The sequence below is a fragment of the Pelodiscus sinensis genome, chromosome 4 (assembly GCF_049634645.1).
Source record: "Pelodiscus sinensis isolate JC-2024 chromosome 4, ASM4963464v1, whole genome shotgun sequence".
NCBI lineage: Eukaryota > Metazoa > Chordata > Testudines > Trionychidae > Pelodiscus > Pelodiscus sinensis.
In genome coordinates this window covers 27,294,862-27,315,125 of record NC_134714.1, presented here as the reverse complement: position 1 = coordinate 27,315,125, position 20,264 = coordinate 27,294,862, and the positions used below count along the sequence as shown (strand labels likewise).

The window sequence follows — 20,264 nt, the reverse complement described above, 5'->3', positions numbered from 1 at the left end:
TCCGCATTTTACTCTCCTTGACCAAAATAAATTGGAAACGTACACTTATTACCCAGGGCTCGCTGAACCATGGCAAGCCCTGCTTACCAGCCGCACTGTCTGCCCGAACCCAGCTCTTCTGGGTTATAATCTACTCGCCACAGGAGAGTAGATTGCATTATTTGTCGAGCCCTGCTTATTATACCTTTCTAAACTTGTAAGTCTCAGATACACAAGTCAGGTAAACATATGGTAGTTTAAGCAATGCCTTTGGTTGCACTATACAAATACATACAACATTTTTAAAATTCACATCTTGAATAGTAATACTGGCCCATGTAAAAAGGGATGGAGATTTGCTTAAGGAACATTAGTGAACAAGTTTAATAAAATAATACAAACAACTGTCTGGTTACATTACATAGAATGGAGTTGGCTTTGATAATGACAAATTTTCGTGCAATTCTGAAGAACATATGTATTTAGAGCACTGGATTGTAGATCTGTTAGGAAACGAGTCTCTTCCAGTTCAGAATAAGATCACATCACTTTTGTATAAAGAATGATACTGTTTGTTTGCTTATGTACTGTAAAAGTGGCCAAGGTAGCCATGTTAGTCTGTAACTTTAAAAACAAGCAGTCATGTGGCGGCTTAGACTAACAAATAAATAGCAGCATGAGCTTTGGTGGGTAAGACCTACTTAATCAGATAAGTTAGAATGTAAATAACAGAAGTGGAGTGACTCTAACCCAGCACACTCAGTTCTTTCAGCCCCAGATGCTCCCACTTCCTACTACATTTTAACATCCTTACACTCCACGGCTATTTTGGAATACTGGAGGTATTCCGAAATAGCTAACCCACATCTACATCAAGCCATCCGTTATTTTGTTAAGGAATGTCTTGAAATAGCACACTATTTTGATGTTAGGTTGCTGCATACATGCACCCTTTTAGATGGAAGGAATCTCAAGGTTACTGGGCCATCTCTCTCTACTGTTACTTGTGAGACATGTAATGGCCAGGGCTCGACAATTTAGGTAATCTACTCACTACAGGTGAGTAGATTATAGCCTGGCTCAGCGCATGTGCAGCGTGCTGAACCATGCAGCTAGCATGCCCTGGTAATGGCAGTAACCATTTTCTGATGAGCCGAGATCAGAGCTGCTTTACCTATCACTGTTCCTTTTTCCTCTCCCCTTTTGTCTAGGATGGTAGTGTGCAAATTGTGCAAGGCTGAAGGATAACCAGCAACTTCTGACCTACCTTTATATTTCACTTAATTCATCTGTGAATCTGCATATGCTGGAACTTTGCTTTTTCAAATATCAGTCTTATGAACTAGTTTTACAAACCATTTTCCCACGATGGAAAAAAATCTCACAACCCAGTGAGATGCTAGTGCACTGGAAATTGCTTTGAAGTATTTCAACTGCTAAGCAATACATACTGCAACTTTGACACTGTAATCTACTGTACTGTTTGAGCTATTAAATTCTTAGTAAAATAGAGGGCCTAGTATATGAGCAAAAGTTAGTGACTCTTACTTAAAAAGCAAATGAATCTATGTGAATTTTGCTATTACAAGCCCATCTTGGTACCAATACTTTCGAACAGGCTCCTGGCTGCTGCCCTTAACTCCACCAGAATTGTGCAAGCACCTTACCTACTGGCCCCAGCTACAGAACAGCCAACTCGAGATACAACACGTGTTGTTTTATCAGACTCAGCCTCTACCATGTTTCTCTCCGCTTGCCCCGTTGCGGTAGAGCTTTGGCCCTAGAGGAGACGGTTCCAGGTTCCTGTCCTTTCCTCTGCTGTAGTGCTGGTGTCGGTCTCGGTCTCTGTCTCCCCCCCCCCCCCCCCGATACCGCTTTCTCGCTCTGCGTTATTCTGATCCGTGGGAGCCTCCCTTCCCGCCGCGCCCGCTGCAGGCATCGCCGCGTGCCCGCCGCTTGGCCCGGAGCTGTGGCTGCTGTCCCTAGTGCCTGGGCCGGTGCGGAGAAGGCCGCTGCCGCTTGGCTTGGTCGCTTAGCAACGGCCCGGTTTCTGCGGCGAGCGCCATGGCGGAGGAGGAGGAGGAGGTGGCCGCGGCCGAAGGGACCGTTCGGAGCCAGAGGGTCTTTCTAAACCAGCTGGACTCCTACAGCGGCAGCAGCATCGGGAAGGTGACCGTGGGATGAGGGTCCCTGGGAAGGGGCTGAGCCGCAGGACCCCCCCCCCCCCGACACACACACAAACAAACAACTTCCCTCACTCCGGCCACCCCAGAAGGGGGAACAACCCGTTGGAGTATGGTTAGTGCTATAGCCGGGACTCGAGAGCAGCTCCATGCCCCAACACAAGGTGCTAGCCATCCGCAAGGGCACGGCCTGCCTGCGTTCCCCCAACATGCGGATAAGAACACTTGGATTGTATAGCGCATGGGGTGCTTCCTCCTTATCCACTAGACCAGCGTTTCCCAAAGTGTGGTCCGCAGCCCAGTACTGGTCCTTAGAAAATTATTGCGCACAATCCTATTCATTTGTGTGATGGGGTAGCAGCACCCTCCCCCCCCCCATTGCCGAGCGTGGCGGCGCTGCCCTCTTGGGAGAGAGCCCACCGCCGCAGCGTCTCTGCTGGGCATGGGCAGCGGGGCTAGATCCAGTGGGTGCTAGGACCCAGGGAGAAGGCCGAGCGCTGTGCTCAATGATACACGGGGACCTATTTGAAATCATGGGATGGTGGGCGGGCGGAGCCCGCCCACCTTCTAAAAGCCCCTCCCCAACCTTATGGGAGGGACACTGGACCCATGTTCAATTGATTGCTTGGGACAAATAATGACTAAAGGATCGAGAAGTGCGGGCTAGAGGTTCAAAATAAGGGAGCCGGATGGGGACACCGAGCAGAGAACCCCGGACAGCGCCCACTGCTCCTCAAAGCTGTCGATGGAGCCAGTGGACGCCGCCCAGAGAGCCGGCGCCGGCCAATAAAGCGGCTGGGATTGGGGCCAGGACGGGGGACAGAACAACCTGCCGGGCGCCATGTGCACCGATATAGAACGCCCAGTGCTGGACGCAGCCGGGGGAACCGGCACCAACCATTGAAGCGGCCGGGATTGGGACGGGGGGAGGGGCGAAGTGGAACAACCTGCTGGGAAGGTAGGGCCAGTGACACAATGTATTTGCATATTCATCATTTGCTTAATGAATATGCAAATATGCAAATAAATGTTACCAGTCCTCCAAAAGCTTGTAAAGGTGTTTACTGGTCCCCAATATCAAAAAGATTGGGAACCACTGCACTAGACCAATAATTCTGCCAAAGAAAGAAATTCAGTTGGTTTGGCATGATTTATTTTTGACATGCTCTCTATTACTTATTACCTTATCATTTTCCAGGTGCTTACAAACTGATTGCTTAATAATTTGTTCCAACACCTTTCTAGGTATCAAAGTTAGGCTGACTGGCTTTAAAAATACTGGACATTAAATATATCACAAGTATAACGGTGCTGTTCTTAATTTTATGTGATTTGCCACAACCCTCAAAAACAATTCTGAGGTTTGTTCAATTAAAGTTTTACAAAACTTATGTTTCATGATATTTCAGTGAAAACACTTATTTTTTTGGCATCTATTTGGAATTAAACACTATCTCATACACATACTAGCCATTTTTTGAAACTTTAATGGTTGGGCTTGGTACTCAAGTGTTATCTAGCTGCTAATAGGTAGTGTTAGAATAAACAAAAGTGAAATTTACTAGTCTGCTTTCATTGTTTTCGCTACTGCTAATGCAAAAAGCAAACATAGCAAATAATTTTAGATTTAAAAATTATCTCAGTCTTAAAATGCTTCAGTGCAGAGTAAGGATGTAAGCAAGTGGTCAAGTAGTCGACTGACTGATATGGGTAGGCTTATCTGATAGTTGAGTCATCTACTTGCATTCCACTCCCTTGCTGCCTCTGTATCAAAAAAGCTGGTTCCCCCAGTAGAGACAAGATGCCACCTTACCTCCCCCACACTGCTGCCTCTTCTTGCCCCTGCCCTGCCCTGCCCTGCCCCTTCTTCACCCTTGCTCCATCTCTCAGCTCCACCCTCACTCCAGCCCTTCCCCAAATCCTTTCCCCTTCTCCTCTCCAGCTTTTCTTTCTCAGCCCCCACTCCTTCACTTCCCCCAGTCCCTCTCCTCTAGCAATGTAGTTCAAGGGACTAGCAGGGGTTCTGGCACTGGCAGTATTGGTCAGACCACCACCCCACACGCACACTTACTGGTGGCGGTGGGGAGAAGTGGAGCGACTCGAACTCAGCCCACTCAGTTCCTTCAGCTCTAACCACTCTACTTCCCGTTGCCAATGAATGCGGGGGAAAGTTCCACCCCTTTTCTCAAGTCCCCTCCCCCGAGCAATGTGGCTTGTAGCCCCTCCTCCGCCCCCAATGCTTTGCCTCTGCTTTTGCATTTTTGTATTGTACTGTGTTTGCTTTTGTTTGTTTGTTTCTGCTGTTGCTTGATTGCCTACTTTGGGTTCCAAGTGAGGTTGACTGGTTAGATTGTAACTGAGAGATTCTACTATACCTGATATAAACACAAATTGTGCATTGATATTGAAGAGGAAAATTGTTTACCATATGTACAAGCATTAAACCGAGTCTCCCTTTATATATAGATTTTTTTTATGTTATAGTATTTATCTAACTGTGTTGTTGGAGCATCACTTGAAGAGGTGGGAGAAGAAGAGGAAGAAGAAGATAATGAAATTGTGTCAGCTATAGATGTTACGTTAAGTAAACCAAAAGAGGGAGCCTATCAAATAGTGGGGACTCTTGCTAAGGCCCAAAGTATGAAACCAGATTTTGCTCTGGAAACTTACACAGTGAGTAACAGTCTTGTTAATTTGGCAGTAAATAATATGTGTGCTGTTTAAGTCATCTTTAGGACAAACTTTGGATTACTCCAAACTATAAAAAATATATAAATAACATATATTGTAGATCTGTGGGTATACTGTATATATTTCTAATATTATTTTCTCCCTCTTCTTTCAGAATGACTACATTTATGTTTTATTCTCCCTCATCCTTTTATAACCTCTGTCTTGGCAATCTCATCAGCTGACAGAGGCCTTGTTCCACAGAACACTAAAATTAATGTGGAGACTCACATTGATTTAAATGTATTTTGGATCAGGTGACAATGGATAGAATGACATCTGTATTCTGATGACTCAGGCTATGTCTACACTACAGGGTATCCTGGAAAAACTCTTCTGTGTCCAGGGAACGTGTCTCCTCTTCCTTTTTTTGTGTGTGGCAGAGCAGACACATTCTTTCAGAAGCCCTTTCTTCCTCCTCCCACGAGGAAGAAGGGCTCTTCCAAAAGAGGAGGTTTTTCCGAAATTTGGCCCAGTGTAGATGGGACAAATTTTGGAAAAGCCTCTTCCAAAAAAACTATTGGAAAAACGTAAGCAAATTGCGGGGGGTAATTTGAGTACCTTTTTCCAATAGATCCCTGTAGTGTAGACATAGCCTCAGTGGTCTCTTTTACCACTATTTTACCCTTACCTTGTCTTTCTGTAATCTGACCTTGTCTTTCTGTAATCTCAGCCTCTCTCTCTCTAACATCTTCTCTATGTCTTATCATTACCTTAACCATAGCATACCTAAACTGAAATCCTTGTCTTCACTCCTCATTCTTTTATCCATTTATTTTATACTTCATTGGAATAATGTGTTTGTTTATTATGAGAGTAATATGAGATGCTTGATGGCCTTATCTTTATCTATTCACTGAAGCCAATATTTCAGTAATGACTTGTTACTCTAGATGCCTCAGTAGTTGAGTGCCCAACTTGAGACACTATGGGTACGTCTACAGTGTGGTGTTATTTTGGGATACTTCTGATATATCAAAATAGCTATTCCATGTCTTTTAAACAAACCCATTATTTCAAAATATAACGGGCTCGCTATTCTGATATTCCTGTAAAACTTGTCCCATGAGCATTCAGGAATGTTTTGGAATAGCAGTATATTTCTAAATTTGGGTATGTCTACACTAAAGCACTAATTCGAACTAACTTAGCTAATTCAAATTAGCACATCTAGACTTAAAAACTAGTTCGAAATAGCGTTTTGCTAATTCGAACTAGCATGTCCACACTGAGTGGACCCTGAACTGAGGTTAAGGATGGCCGGAAGCAGTGCCGGCAGGGCATCAGATTAGGACTTAGAGCGTGGAGCTGCTGCCTCAGGCTAGCCGAGGGCTGTGCTTAAAGGGACCCGACCCCCACCCCAGACAGACAGTTCTCAGGGGTTCCCCGCTTGCAAAGCAGTCCTGGCTTGGAGTGCCCTGAGTGCCCACACTCGGCACATCACAGCACTCGGCCATCAGCCCGGCTGCACTTGCCGCAGGCTGCCATCCGGGGGGGGAGATCAATCAAGGGGCTTCAGGAGAGTTTCAACCCCAAGGAGCCCGCAGAGCCAGCCCAGTCCTCCCCATCGGGGGCTCGTACCCCATTCCTCCCTCACCTCTTTCCACTTACCCCTCCCTAGCCCCCCTTCCTGATGTACAAAATAAAGGACACGTGTGTTCAAAATTAGAAACTCTCTTTATTGAACAAAACTCGGGGAGACTGGGAAAAGAAGGTGGGAGAGGGGAAGAGAGAGGGTGGGAGAGGGGAGGGCAACTAAAATATCAGGGCTTTGGAACAGGTCCCATATGAAGAGAGGCTAAAGAGACTGGGACTTCTCAGCTTAGAAAACAGGAGACCGAGGGGGGATATGATAGAGGTCTATAAAAGCATGAGTGGTGTGGAGAGGGTGCATAAAGAAAAGTTCTTCATTAGTTCCCATAATAGAAGGACTAAAGGACACCAAATGAAATGAATGGGTAGCAGGCTTCAAACTAACAACAGAAAGTTCTTCTTCACAAAGCAAATAGTCAACCTGTGGAACTCCTTGCTGCAGGAGGCTGTGAAGGCTAGAACTAGAACAGAGTTTAAAGAGAAGTGAGATAAAGTCATGGAGGTTGGATCCATGGAGTGGTATTAGCCAGGTGGTAGGAATGGTGTCCCTGGCCTCTGTTTGTGGAAGGCTGGAGATGGATGGCACGAGACACATGGCTTGGTCATTGTCTTCGGTCCATCCCCTCCAGGGTACCTAGTGTTGGCCGCTGTTGGCAGACAGGCTACTGGGCTAGATGGACCTTTGGTCTGACCCAGTACAGCCATTGTTAGCTCAGGGCTCAGGGTCGGGGGTCTCAGTGGACCACCTTGATTTTCATGCCAACCTGCTCCTGGGTGGCCAGGCTGGCAGCTATCCTGCCCTAGACGGCCACTTCCTGTGCCTAGTGCGGAGGTCGTGGATGAGGTCCACGATGTCTGCACTAGACCAGGTGGGCGCCCGTCTTTTGCGGACCTGGGCAGGCTCCCGGGAGCCGCCAGCCTGGTCCCGGGAAGAGGCGGAGGGCTGGGTGGCAGTGGGTGGCTGGCTCGAGCCATGCCAGGTACAGAGTCTGCTGGCTGCGTGCTGGCAGGCTTGCACCTGGCACAGGCACCGTAGCCAGCCCGTGTCCCTTTAAGGGCTCCGGGGCCGGGAGGGGGGCAGAAGAGTTTCCCTGGTGGTGCCCAGAGTGGCCACCAGGGAAAGCTGGGGAGGGCTAGCCTCCCGCTAGTTCGAATTAAGTGGCTACACAGCCCTTAATTCGAACTAGTTAATTCGAACTAGGCGTTAGTCCTCGTAGAATGAGATTTACCTAGTTCGAATTAAGCGCTCCGCTAGTTCGATTAAGTTCGAACTAGCGGTTTGTATGTGTAGTGCCTATCCAAGTTAATTCGAACTAACGTCTGTTAGTTCGAATTAACTTTGTAGTGTAGACATACCCTTTGGCACTGTGTCGTCAGCACCAAATTACAAAATAAGCTATTTTGAAATTATCTCAAAATAAGCTAAGAAATTTGTTTACCTCAAATTGCATAGCTTATTTTGAGCTAAGGGTGCAGGGTAGAAACACCCTTAATGACCAGATTTTGAGACCATAGATCCTTGTTACATTTGGAAAATAAGGCATTTTAAGGTATTCTTTTATATGTGGTGCAGGTTTTTTCATAATTTTAAAATATTTTAAAAGCTAATAAACATTTTTACATTTGGCCTAATTAAATAGAGACAGATAGAGGGATTTGGATATTACACATTTCACAGAACTGCTGTATTACTTTTTCTACAAAAAGCCTTGACATTTTAAAGTATGAGGACTTATCTTTTTCATATTTCTTCTTCTGGAATTACAAGTAGGATAAAAATTAGCCTTTTAGTGGCTGCAACTTTGGTAGAAACTCTGTCCTCTTTATAAAAAGACAACACCCCCAAATGCAGAGCTAGGGCTGAAATGCTATTCCTCTAGTTATAGAATCAAAGGTCCTTACAACCTGAAGAAGAACAGGATGGATGATTCCTATTGGCTATCAACTACATTGATTTTATAATCTTTCTGAATTGCAAGCAATTATTAGAAAGCAACGCACAGGCTTTGATTCTGCTTCCAATGAAATCAATGACAAAAACTATCAACAAGAAATGATGTCAGATATGAACTTGTAGTTTCCTTTGCAATCAGTAAGCGCAGTATAGACATAAGAATCATTTCTAAAATTTAAAAGGATTTTTACTTAAATCTTTTTTTAGCATTAAATCACACTGGAAAATTAAACAAATACCCCATCCGAAAATCTTAATCCAAATATTTTGTACTTGTTGCCCTGCCCGTATTAATTTGTGTGTTCCAGGTTAAATGAACCTGCTTCTTATTTGACCAGTAGTGGAACTTCTTTACTTTTATTTGGCAGACGCAGTTTGATATTAATGTGTTAGAAATTATTTTGATCACCTCTACAGCAATTTGCACCCCACAAATCTACTTGCAGAAGGAAAGTGAAAGCTAAAAGAAAAAGCAATTTTGGTTTGGGGAACTCATTCTTTCTATAAAAGATTATAGAAATGTTGGGATTTTTTCCTCCAGATCTCTACTCGAGAAGAACTTTTAGATCACCTACTTGAGTGTGATGTCATTATTTATAACATCACTGAAGATGCAAATCAGATTGAAGAAGCTACTTGGGCTGCTTCTGGTTAGTATAATCAGTATGAACAGAAAACTGCCTGTCATGCAGTGATCAGAATTTGCCATGGATAATTAGTCAAATAATATGAGATTTGTAATTTGCTGTGATCTGAAACCAGGTTCCTAGATGAAAGGAATGGGAAAATGGTGAACTTTAATTATTACAATGTGTATTGGCTAGAACCCATTTGTACTTTAAATTTTAATCGAGTAACAGGACAATGACAGCCAATAATAAATACAAATATATTTAAAAGGGAAAGATATTTATTCAATGTACATTTTATTATCAACTAATAGATAGCATATTTAAGACACTAAGGGTACGACTACATTGCACGGCTATTTCGGGATACCAGAGGTATCCTGAAATAGCTACCCCGCATCTACATAAGCTGCTTGTTATTTCAAAATATTTTTTGAAATAACAGGTGTGCTATTTTGCCATCCCGGTAAACTTTGTTGCATTGGGGGTTAAGGAATGGCTTCCAATGGCGCATTATTTCAAAATTTGGCACTGTGTAGACATGCCAAATTTCAAAATAAGCTATTTCGAAATAGATTCAAAATCAAATACGCACTTTGTGTAGCGCAAATTGCATATCTGATTTCGAATTTAGGGTGCTGTGTAGACGCACCCTAAGTGTAAAATTCCATCAAATCAGAATTCTCTATTCAGCGTATTGGTAGTAATTTGATTCTTTTGCCAAGACATCTCAAACCTCGTTATCAGAAAAATCCCTTCATTTTTTTTCAGGCTTGCTGGTATCCTAGCAGCAAGGAAAGCACTTTTCCACAATGATTCTGTACACATCTAGACTATACTCTACATATTTTTAAAATATTCAATTACAATGGGAATCTGTTAAATTTTGATTACAGTACAGTGTATCATTTACTAATACCATTCATGCATAGGTTTGCTGTGGGCTCTGTGAGGACACTTTGCAATACAGCAAGAAGAGGGTAGGACAAGATGGGGAGAGGAAGGAACGGGAAGAATACTGCTAGTGTTTGGATTCTCCCATATGCCTCTCATCTGGGCTGCTTAATGGGCCATAGTATCTACTCTACCCATTGAAATGGAATAGATTCTGTTGAATGGCTCCTGTAGCCACGCTATGACCTATAGAAGAAATTTATTTCCCCTAACAACTGTCCACTGCCCAACTAATCTGTTCAGATTGGTAGCTGGGTGGGCGATTTGCCCCTTTGTAATTTAAATCAACATCAAAATTCAGTATTTTCCAAAGCAATTTCAACTATATTTTAACTTAGAACAGCAGCAGATCCATTATGACTCCACTTTTTGTAAAGTATATCTGACAAGGAAACCCAAGTTAACTACTTTCAAAGATTCCAGCAGTGAAAGTAAGAAGATGTTTGTGCAACAGTAAAGACAAATTACACTCTCGTGTTTATATCATAATTATTTGAGTGGGGGAAAAACCCTTAAACCTAGTTTTATTATTTTTCTCTGGATTAAAATAGGGGTGCTGCATTATTGGAGTAATTTGTAATGTTTCTATTCTCATGAAAACATTACATACTTTAGTTTGATAGTGAGATCTTAATGATTCATTTTTATTGACAAGTGATTTTTATATGGCATTTAATCCCATTATGTTAGCTTGATTTGATAAGCAATAAGAAATATATGTATAATATCAAACAAAATGAAATTCATTTGTTAAAAAAAGTTATGTCACTTGAATGTTATAGTAAGTGTGCTTTTATGGACCATTTTAACTTGAAAACATGAGAAATAATTCTATTTATAGTAAAATAAGCACTTTGCTTTGATTATACAGCACTACATGAAGAGATAAAACATTTTGAGAAACCAAAGTTATTCATCTTAGTTTCAACAATAATGACATGGGCACGAAGCAAACCCCTTGACCCTGTAAGTAATATTAATGTTCACTAAATTTTCTCTTTTCATTTAAATATTTTAGCTTGTACCCTAGTTACAATGAACTTGATCAATATCAGCAAACTAATTTTCACTGTAGAATTTTGCACCTATATCACTTACTGCAAAAATTTTAGTCAATCTCTCTCTCTCTCTCTCTCTCTCTCTCTCTCTCTTTGTCTATCTATCTAATTAAATAGGACTGTTCTTGGATGTAGAATGATATGTATGTTTTTCATTTTTGGGACCATAGATAACCAGGGAGCACATTTTGTAGCATCTTTTTGAAATTCTCATATTTAAAATTGTTTCTGAAACAATATATGTTATTGCTATGAAAAATAAATTTCAAGATTTTGTTATCCTTGTTTTCCTTTTAAGTAATTTGATACATCTATGTTTTAAAAAGTGTGGATCAGCTGATATTTTTTCTCATTAAAGATTTTCAGAGTATATTTAAAAATGGAGCATTTTTATATCTAAGTTGAATTAAAAATGAATGTACTTTTGAAATATCTTGGTTTAGGCCATTTTTCAGGAAAGTGAGATATTTTTCTTAACGTTTTTTTCTCTACAGGATGATTCAGAAATTCCTTTTACTGAAGAAGATTATCGCAGAAGAAAACCTGACCCTAACTTTATGGACCATATAAATGCTGAAAAAGTGATTATCAAACTTGGGAAAACTGTAAGTATCACAAAATAATTTGAATACCATTCTTATTTACTTTAAACTGAAGAATTAATAATATAAATTGTCTGCAGTATTTAACAGATTCATGAACATTAGCCATATTATGATAAGACAATCAACAATGTTGTATAATGTGTCCTGGAAAGTCAAAATGTAAATTAGCTTTGCTTCCCTAAGATGTATTCTGTGAAATTTCCCTCACAGACATAGTCTCATTATGGGTTCTGGAGGTTATATCTGGCATCCAAACTATCTGACAGTGCATCTATGAGAAACAAAATACTGTACTGGAATAGAAGGACCACTGGTCTGAATCTGTGTAATCATTCCTATGTTCACAATCCTTTCTAACCAGGCTAATAGAGGTATTATAATTACCTTTTAAATACTTGTTTGCATCACAGAAGAATGTTGGAAAAACTCTCTCATGGGTTTATTATTTTGCAGTAATGAGACAACTTTCTTATTATATTAGTCTGAAAGATAACCAGGTAAAATCTCTCTGGCTTTATGACATCATTCAGCTTGGAATATACAATACAAAGCACAAGACAAATACAAAGGAATCATTTATAATAGCTAGAATATGACATCTAGTGGCTCTAATAAATATTGCAAAAGAAGTTGAAGGGCACTGTTTGGCATTCAGTGATTAAATTTTATATTGCAAGATTACAGCTTGATTATTTAAAATGTTAATACAAATTTCAAATATTCGTTCTGTTCATTTTCCTGGAAGCACCTCACATTGGCTGCTGTTGGAAGACAGGATACTAGAGTTGATGGACCTTTGGTCTGACCCATATGGCTGATCTTAATGATGTTCTATATTGGATAGTCACAATTCTGGGTAAACGTTCTCATGAATATGACTTATGGCATTAAAAAGATATTTTTAGAAGCCCTGAATACTTTCAAAGGCCCATTACTTCATACTCTAGTGTATTAGAATGAATATTACATCTATAATCTCTTCTGATTTTCCTCTTTTTATCCACGTTTCCATCTAATTAACAAGCTATTAGTGTCAGCTGATATGAGAAATATTTCCTCTTTGTTGTGATTTTTAATTATTTACATATGTGAAACAGGTTCCTTTTATGTAATATTTTGTCTATGAAGTCAAAGACTGACTGATAGTGTTCTTAGTTGTATGCTTCTGAAATATTGTAAAAGTAATTTTAAGAGATATTATCCTCATAATGAAAAAATATATGGTTAATTCTCCATTTATTCCATTAGTGATGAATGCAGAGTCTTTTATAGAGAGTCAGATTGACAGGATGACTAAGATATTCCCTGCTTGAAGGTGATGAAGAAAGGTTTTGTTTCCAGTGGAAAATTTTTAAACTTATTTTAATTTAAAGGAAATACTTGAGAGTCCTTTCTATTAGGAGAAACTAAAAGAGGAACAATATTCCATTGTCTTCCTTTTAATATGAGAAGCAATGATCTGTTGCTCAGACAACTTGCTCTTCCTCTTGGAAGAGCTCCACTGAGAACACTGCTGAGCCATCCTATCAGGAGGCTGTGATATGGCTGCTCTGTAGGCCTTTGGCAGGAAGGCTGTTGTTGAGGACGGGAGGAGCAGTGCACCATACTACAGCTAAGGCATGGTATAAGTGGTTAAGGATCACACCAGAGGAGCTTGTGGACCTGGATTAGATACGAGAGTTCTGATAAACAAGTGCTTTATATTGATACAGCTAATTTTTTTTCCACATGGAAATATGCAATACAACTACATCCACACTATAGCTTGGCTCATACAATAAAATTTGCGTTATGTCAACACATCTTTTTGTCCGCACTTGATTTTGAGTCCAGTTGGTAAACCCCTCACCTTCTGAAAACCACTCCCTTAGCACTATTCCACTGTAGAATGTGTGTGGATACAGCATTACCTGTATTTAGGATGATCATATTTCCAGAGGGAAAATGGGCTGCTATGTGAGGACAGTCCTTCTTACCTCCCCCCTCAACTGGGGCTGACCCAAGCCCTGACTCTTAATCCCCAGGTGGGGTGGGTGCCACTCTTCTCTCAAGTCCAGCCTGGCCCATGCTTGTGAGTAGGGATGTCAACGTGTAGTCAACTCTACGATTAACTGATAAGCCTAGCCAGATGGCAGACAGCCTGGGAAACAAAGGCTACATCCACACCCAAGAACAGGTGCGGATGAAGATAAAGGAGCTCCATCAAGCTTATGCCAGGGCCAAGGAGGGCAGCTCCCAATCCGGGGCAGAGCTCCACACCTTAGAATCATAGAATCATAGAATAATAGGACTGGAAGGGACCTCAAGAGGTCATCGAGTCCAGTCCCCCGCCCTCAAGGCAGGACCAAGCTCCGTCTACACCATCCCTGACAGATGTCTATCTAACCTGTTCTTAAATATCTCCAGAGAGGGAGATTCCACCACCTCCCTTGGCAATTTATTCCTATATTTGACCACCCTGACAGTTAGGAATTTTTTCCTAATGTCCAATCTAAACCTCCCCTGCTGCACTTTAAGCCCAATACTCCTTGTCCTGTCCTCAGAAACCAGGAAGAACAAATTTTCTCCTTCCTCCAAGTGACACCCTTTTAGATATTTGAAAACCGCTATCATGTCCCCCCTTAATCTTCTTTTTTCCAAACTAAACAAGCCCAGTTCATGAAGCCTGGCTTCATAGGTCATGTTCTCTAAACCTTTAATCATTCTTGTCGCTCTTCTCTGTACCCTTTCCAATTTCTCCACATCTTTCTTGAAATGTGGCGCCCAGAACTGGACACAGTACTCCAGCTGAGGCCTAACTAGTGCAGAGTAGAGCGGCAGAATGACTTCACGAGTTTTGCTTACAACACACCTGTTGATACAACCTAGAATCATATTTGCTTTTTTTGCAACAGCATCACACTGTTGACTCATATTCAACTTGTGGTCCACTATGACCCCTAGATCCCTTTCCGCCATGCTCCTTCCTAGACAGTCGCTTCCCATCTTGTATGTATGGAACTGATTGTTCCTTCCTAAGTGGAGCACTTTGCATTTCTCTTTATTAAACCTCATCCTGTTTACCTCTGACCATTTCTCTAACTTGCTAAGGTCATTTTGAATTATGTCCCTATCCTCCAAAGAAGTCGCAACCCCACCCAGTTTGGTATCATCTGCAAACTTAATAAGCGTACTCTCTATCCCAATATCTACATCATTGATGAAGATATTGAACAGTACGGGTCCCAAAACAGACCCTTGAAGAACTCCACTTGTTATCCCTTTCCAGCAGGATTTAGAACCGTTAACAACCACTCTCTGACTACGGTTATCCAGCCAATTATGCACCCACCTTATCGTGGCCCTATCTAAGTTATATTTGCCTAGTTTATCAATAAGAATATCATGCGAGACCGTATCAAATGCCTTACTAAAGTCTAGGTATATGACATCCACCGCTTCTCCCTTATCCACAAGGCTCGTTATCTTATCAAAGAGAGCTATCAGATTAGTTTGGCATGACTTGTTCTTCACAAACCCATGCTGGCTATTCCCTATCACTTTATTACCTTCCAAGTGTTTGCATATGATTTCCTTAATTACCTGCTCCATTATCTTCCCTGGGACAGACGTTAAACTTACCGGTCTGTAGTTTCCTGGGTTGTTCTTATTCCCCTTTTTATAGATGGGTACAATATTTGCCCTTTTCCAGTCTTCTGGAATCTCCCCTGTCTGCCATGATTTTTCAAAGATCATAGCTAAAGGCTCAGATACCTCCTCTATCAGCTCCTTGAGTATCCTGGGATGCATTTCATCAGGACCTGGTGACTTGCTGACATCTAACTTTCCTAAGTGATTTTTAACTTGTTCTTTGTGTATCCTATCTTCTAAACTTACCCTCTCTCTGCTTGTATTCACTACGTTAGGCACTCTTCCAGACTTCTCGGTGAAGACCGAAACAAAGAAGTCATTGAGCATCTCCGCCATTTCCAAGTTTCCTGTTACTGCTTCTCCCTCCTCACTAAGCAGTGGGCCTACCCTGTCCTTGGTCTTCCTCTTGCTTTTAATGTATTTATAAAAGGTCTTCTTGTTTCCCTTTATGCCTGTAGCTAGTTTGATCTCATTTTGTGCCTTTGCCTTTCTAATCTTGCCCCTGCATTCCCGTGTTGCTTGCCTATATTCATCCTTTGTTAGTTGTCCTAGTTTCCATTTTTTATATGACTCCTTTTTTATTTTGAGATCATGCAAGATCTCCTTGTTAAGCCAAGCTGGTCTTTTGCCATATTTTCTATCTTTCCTACACAGCGGAATTGTTTGCTTTTGGGCCCTTAACAACGTCCCTTTGAAATACTTCCAACTCTCCTCGGTTGTTTTTCCCTTCAGTCTTGCTTCCCATGGGACCTTACCTACAAGTTCTCTGAGCTTATCAAAATCTGCCTTCCTGAAATCCATTACCTCAATTGTGCTGGTCTCCCTTCTACCTTTCCTTAAGATCATGAACTCTATTATTTCGTGATCACTGTCCCCTATACTGTCTTCCACTTTCAAGTTCTCAACTAGTTCCTCCCTATTTGTTAAAGCCAAATCCAGAACAGCTTCTCCTCTGGTAGCTTTTTCAACCTTCTGAAACAGAAAGTTGTCTCCAATGCAGTCCAGAAACTTATTGGATAGCCTGTGCCTCGCTGTGTTAGTTTCCCAACATATGTCTGGATAGCTGAAGTCCCCCATCACCACCAAATCTTGGGCTTTGGATAGTTTTGTTAATTGTTTAAAAAAGGAATCTCTTCCACCTGGCTAGGTGGCCTGTAGTAGACTCCTAGCATGATATCACCCTCGTTTTTTACCCCTTTTAGCTTAACCCAGAGACTCTCTACACAGTTATCTCCTACTTTCATCTCCACTTCAGTCCAAGTGTGTACATTTTTAATATACAAGGCAACCCCTCCTCCCTTTTTTCCCTGTCTGTCCTTCCTGAGCAAGCCGTACCCTTCCATACCAACATTCCAATCATGCGTCCCATCCCACCAGGTTTCTGTAATACCAATGATATCATAGTTGTATTTATTGGTTAGCAATTCCAGTTCTTCCTGCTTATTACCCATACTTCTTGCATTTGTATATAGGCATCTAAGATACTGATTTGATCTTGCCTCCCTGTTGTGCCCTGACCCTCCTTTCTCCTTGCCATTATAGGCCGTAGTCCCCCCCATTTCCAACCCATCTCCCAGTCCCGCACATTCAGCACTTACCTGTGGGGTTTGCTCACCTGCCCCCGTCGAACCTAGTTTAAAGCCCTCCTCACAAGGTTAGCCAGTCCTGCCTGTATTTCAAAGAGTTGGACCGCATTGTGGGGGGCGGGGCAGTCCCTTCCCCCCCTAGTTATAGACTCTGGGCTGGAGATGCCCATTCTCGTCCTTGCTGCGGGCACAGACAGAAAGGAGGAGGACCAGGACCTGGATGAGGCCAGCCTGAGCACACAGGTGGCCCAGGAACCCCAAGGCCTGCCTGCGGACCTCTCCCAGGCATCATCGGAGGCCAGAGAAGGAACATCCTGTGAGTTCTATCACTTTCCCTTCATACAGGGAGTGGAGGAGATGGGCAGCTGGAGGGAAGGGCTACTGGGCACAGCATGCTTGGCCTTTGCTGGCTGCAGATGCCTCAGCAACCTGTGCACATGGGAGCATTTGCTCTGCCACTCCTGGGCATGCGGCCCCAGGAGGCTGCCACAGAGGACCCTTGTGCTATTGGCCACATGATTTCTGGAGAGGCCTGCCATGCTCCTGACCCTCCCTCCACAAGCCACCTCAAGAAGGAGGGAGGGGACATTGACACACATACACTCAGCAGTCCCACATGGCCTGGCTCCAAGCACATTGTGATGTCACTGAGAACTATCACTCTTGGCTTGCAGATAGGGGCTGGGCTTCAGGCACTGTGTCCCCTGGGATGACTCACCATCTGTCTTTATTCTCCACAGCCAGACCAGCTGTGAGTGGAAGGTGGGCTACACCACCTGGGACATTCTCCCACACCCGAGGCTTCTGCAGGCGCACACATCCAATGGACAAGCACCAGCAACAGCACCTGGCTGCACTGTGAGCCCTGCACAATACCATCCACCGCTGGGTGGAGGAGGACCTGCAGCTACAGCAGGAGAGTTGACGGGAGCTGCTTGCACAGGGTTGCTCCCTGTGCAATGATGTACATACCTTTGTGCAGCACATGCTGCCTCTTCCCGCTCCAGTCTCTGCTCCATCTCCTGCTATCGCTCCTTCTCCTGCTCCTCCTCCCCCTCCCGCTTCTCCTCCTCCACCCTCCCCCCCCCCCCCCCGTGGATGCTGAGGCCCCCACACCCATAGCGGTGAGATCCACAGAGGCTGGCACCACTTCCAGCCTGAGACTTGAGCCTCTCCTCCACTTCCTCCCCCTTCCAGCTCCCTCCTCCCAGATTCTCCACACCCCCTTCTTCCACCCTCTCACCTCCTCTCTCCCAGGTTCTTTCCCACCTCTCTCCCCAGTTTCATTGACTCCCCCCCAGTTATGGAAAATACAGACTGTTTAGTTTTTCAAACCAAAAGTGTCTTTATTTTGTCATCGAGAAAGGGGGGTAAGGAGGTAGGAAGGGGTATATGGAGGGGTGGCAGTAAGGGGTGAAGCAGAAGCCCCTAGTGGGGCAGCCCAGCGGACACTGTCACTGCTCCCCTAAGGAGAAGCTCTCCCTCAGGGCCTCCCAGATGTGGAAAGCCCCCGATGGGCCTGATGGATGGCAGCCATGCACAGCTGCTCATAGGCCCTGCCTAAGCGGTCCACCTCCACATCCCATCCTGGCAGGAAAGCCTCCCCCTTCCTCTCACACATGTTGTGCAGGACACATGTTGTGTGTCCCGTCGATAGCCTCCTCCCCCCATAATTGGGGAAGCCCAGGATGCCAAATCCTCGGTGACAGTGTCCATATCTGCCAGGTGGATGACTGCACAGCAGGATGCTGTTGATGACCCTGACCACCTGCAGAAGGAAACAAACAAACCGAGAATCACAGGGGTGCCAGGGCACCTGCCACTTTCCCTCTTCCCCCTCTTAATCCCTGTCTTTTCCCCCCTCCCACCACCATTCACCAGGAGCAACCCCTGCAATCACCACCCCTGGCAGAGCTTTGTGAGGGCAGGACAGAACTGCTTTTCCCTATGGAAGCCCATTCTATCCTTCCACCTCCCTTCTGGGACAATAGCCCGAGAATGCCATACCTGCATGAGCAGGGCCCTGATGGTTGATCTCCCCATGCTGAACTGGTTCCCCATGGATTGGTAGCTATCTGGCATGGAGAGTTTCCAGAGGGCGATGGTGACGGCGATGTGCTTCTGGAGGGGAATGGCGGGACTCATGTGCATGTCCTGTCACCTCAGGGCAGGTGCAAGCCACTCACAGAGCTCAAGGAAGGTATCCTTCTTCATTCTGAAGTTCTGGAGCCATCGTTGGTCTCCTCAGCACTCCAGAATGATGTGGTTCCACCGGTGGGGCACCGTGTCTGGACCACGGTGGGTGGCGTCCTGCTCCTGTAGCTGTTCCCCCACTTACCAAGGAGAGTTTCCCAGAAGCCCTGGGAATTGGGTTCTTGCAGAACATGGGAGGCAGCCTGCAGAAAGTGCTGCAACAAAAGCTGTAGGAGCTGAAGACTGCCCGGAGGCAGCTCCAGCTCCATAGTTGAATATGCTGTGGTGTCCTGAATCAGGGCAACCAGAGCAAGAAGAGAAAATGCTTTGCTGTCCCTCAGAGAGGTAGGCAAGCAAGCAGGGAAACCTGAGAAACAGCTGTCCTTTAAGCACGAGCCTCAGATAGCCTCAAGCAGCAGCCACACGAGACAACTACTGACCTGATGCCCTGCCTGAAGTATCTCTTCTGGAATAGCTTATTCCAAAATAAAGCTGCTGAGTAGACACAGCCTAAGTGGAGTATTTTGCATTTATTCTTACTGATTTTCACCCTATTTAACCCGAGACCATTTATCCAATTTGTCCAGATCACTTTGAATTATAAGCCTATCCTCCTAAGCATTTGCAACCTCTCCCAGCTTATAATCATCCACAAAATTTATACACATACTCTCGATGCCATTATCTAAATAATTGATGAAGACATTGAACAGAACCAGTCCCTAAATTGATTCCTGCAGAATCCCACTTGTTATGCCATTCCAGCATGACTGAACCATTAATAACTACTCTCTGAGAACGGTTATCCAACCAGTTATGCGCCACCTTATAGTAGCCCCATCTACATTTTATTTCCCTAGTTTACCTATAAGAAGCTCTTGCGAGACTGTATCCTATGCTTTACTAAAGTCTAAGTATACCACATCTACTGCTTCCACCTTATTCATAAGCCTTGTTATCCTATCAAAGAAAACTATCAGGTTGGTTTGACATTTTTACTTACAAATCCATGCAGACTGTTACTTATCACCTTATTATCTTCCAGGTGTTTGAAGATTGAGTACTTAATTATTTGCTCTATTATCTTTCTTGACACAGAAGTTAATCTGACTGGTCTGTAGCTACCTGGACTGTCCTTGTTTCCCTTTTTATAGATGAGCACTGTATTTT

At 43.5% G+C, this 20,264-nt stretch overlaps 1 protein-coding gene across 2 annotated transcripts in view; it reads left to right on the top strand.

Moving 5' to 3' along the window:
* The first annotated feature begins 1,874 nt into the window (after positions 1 to 1,874).
* AK7 (adenylate kinase 7) overlaps positions 1,875 to 20,264 on the top strand; it is an 84,464-nt gene continuing 66,074 nt past the window's right edge. The window contains exons 1-5 of one of the 2 annotated variants that reach the window (XM_075926616.1): positions 1,875 to 2,148; positions 4,647 to 4,835; positions 8,981 to 9,089; positions 10,894 to 10,988; positions 11,575 to 11,685. In XM_075926616.1, the coding sequence (XP_075782731.1) occupies positions 2,044 to 2,148; positions 4,647 to 4,835; positions 8,981 to 9,089; positions 10,894 to 10,988; positions 11,575 to 11,685 (609 nt within the window). In that variant the 5' untranslated portion in view covers positions 1,875 to 2,043. Of the gene's footprint in view, positions 2,149 to 3,390; positions 3,524 to 4,646; positions 4,836 to 8,980; positions 9,090 to 10,893; positions 10,989 to 11,574; positions 11,686 to 20,264 lie in introns of those variants that run through there. The other variant, XM_075926617.1, reaches the window with a different exon arrangement.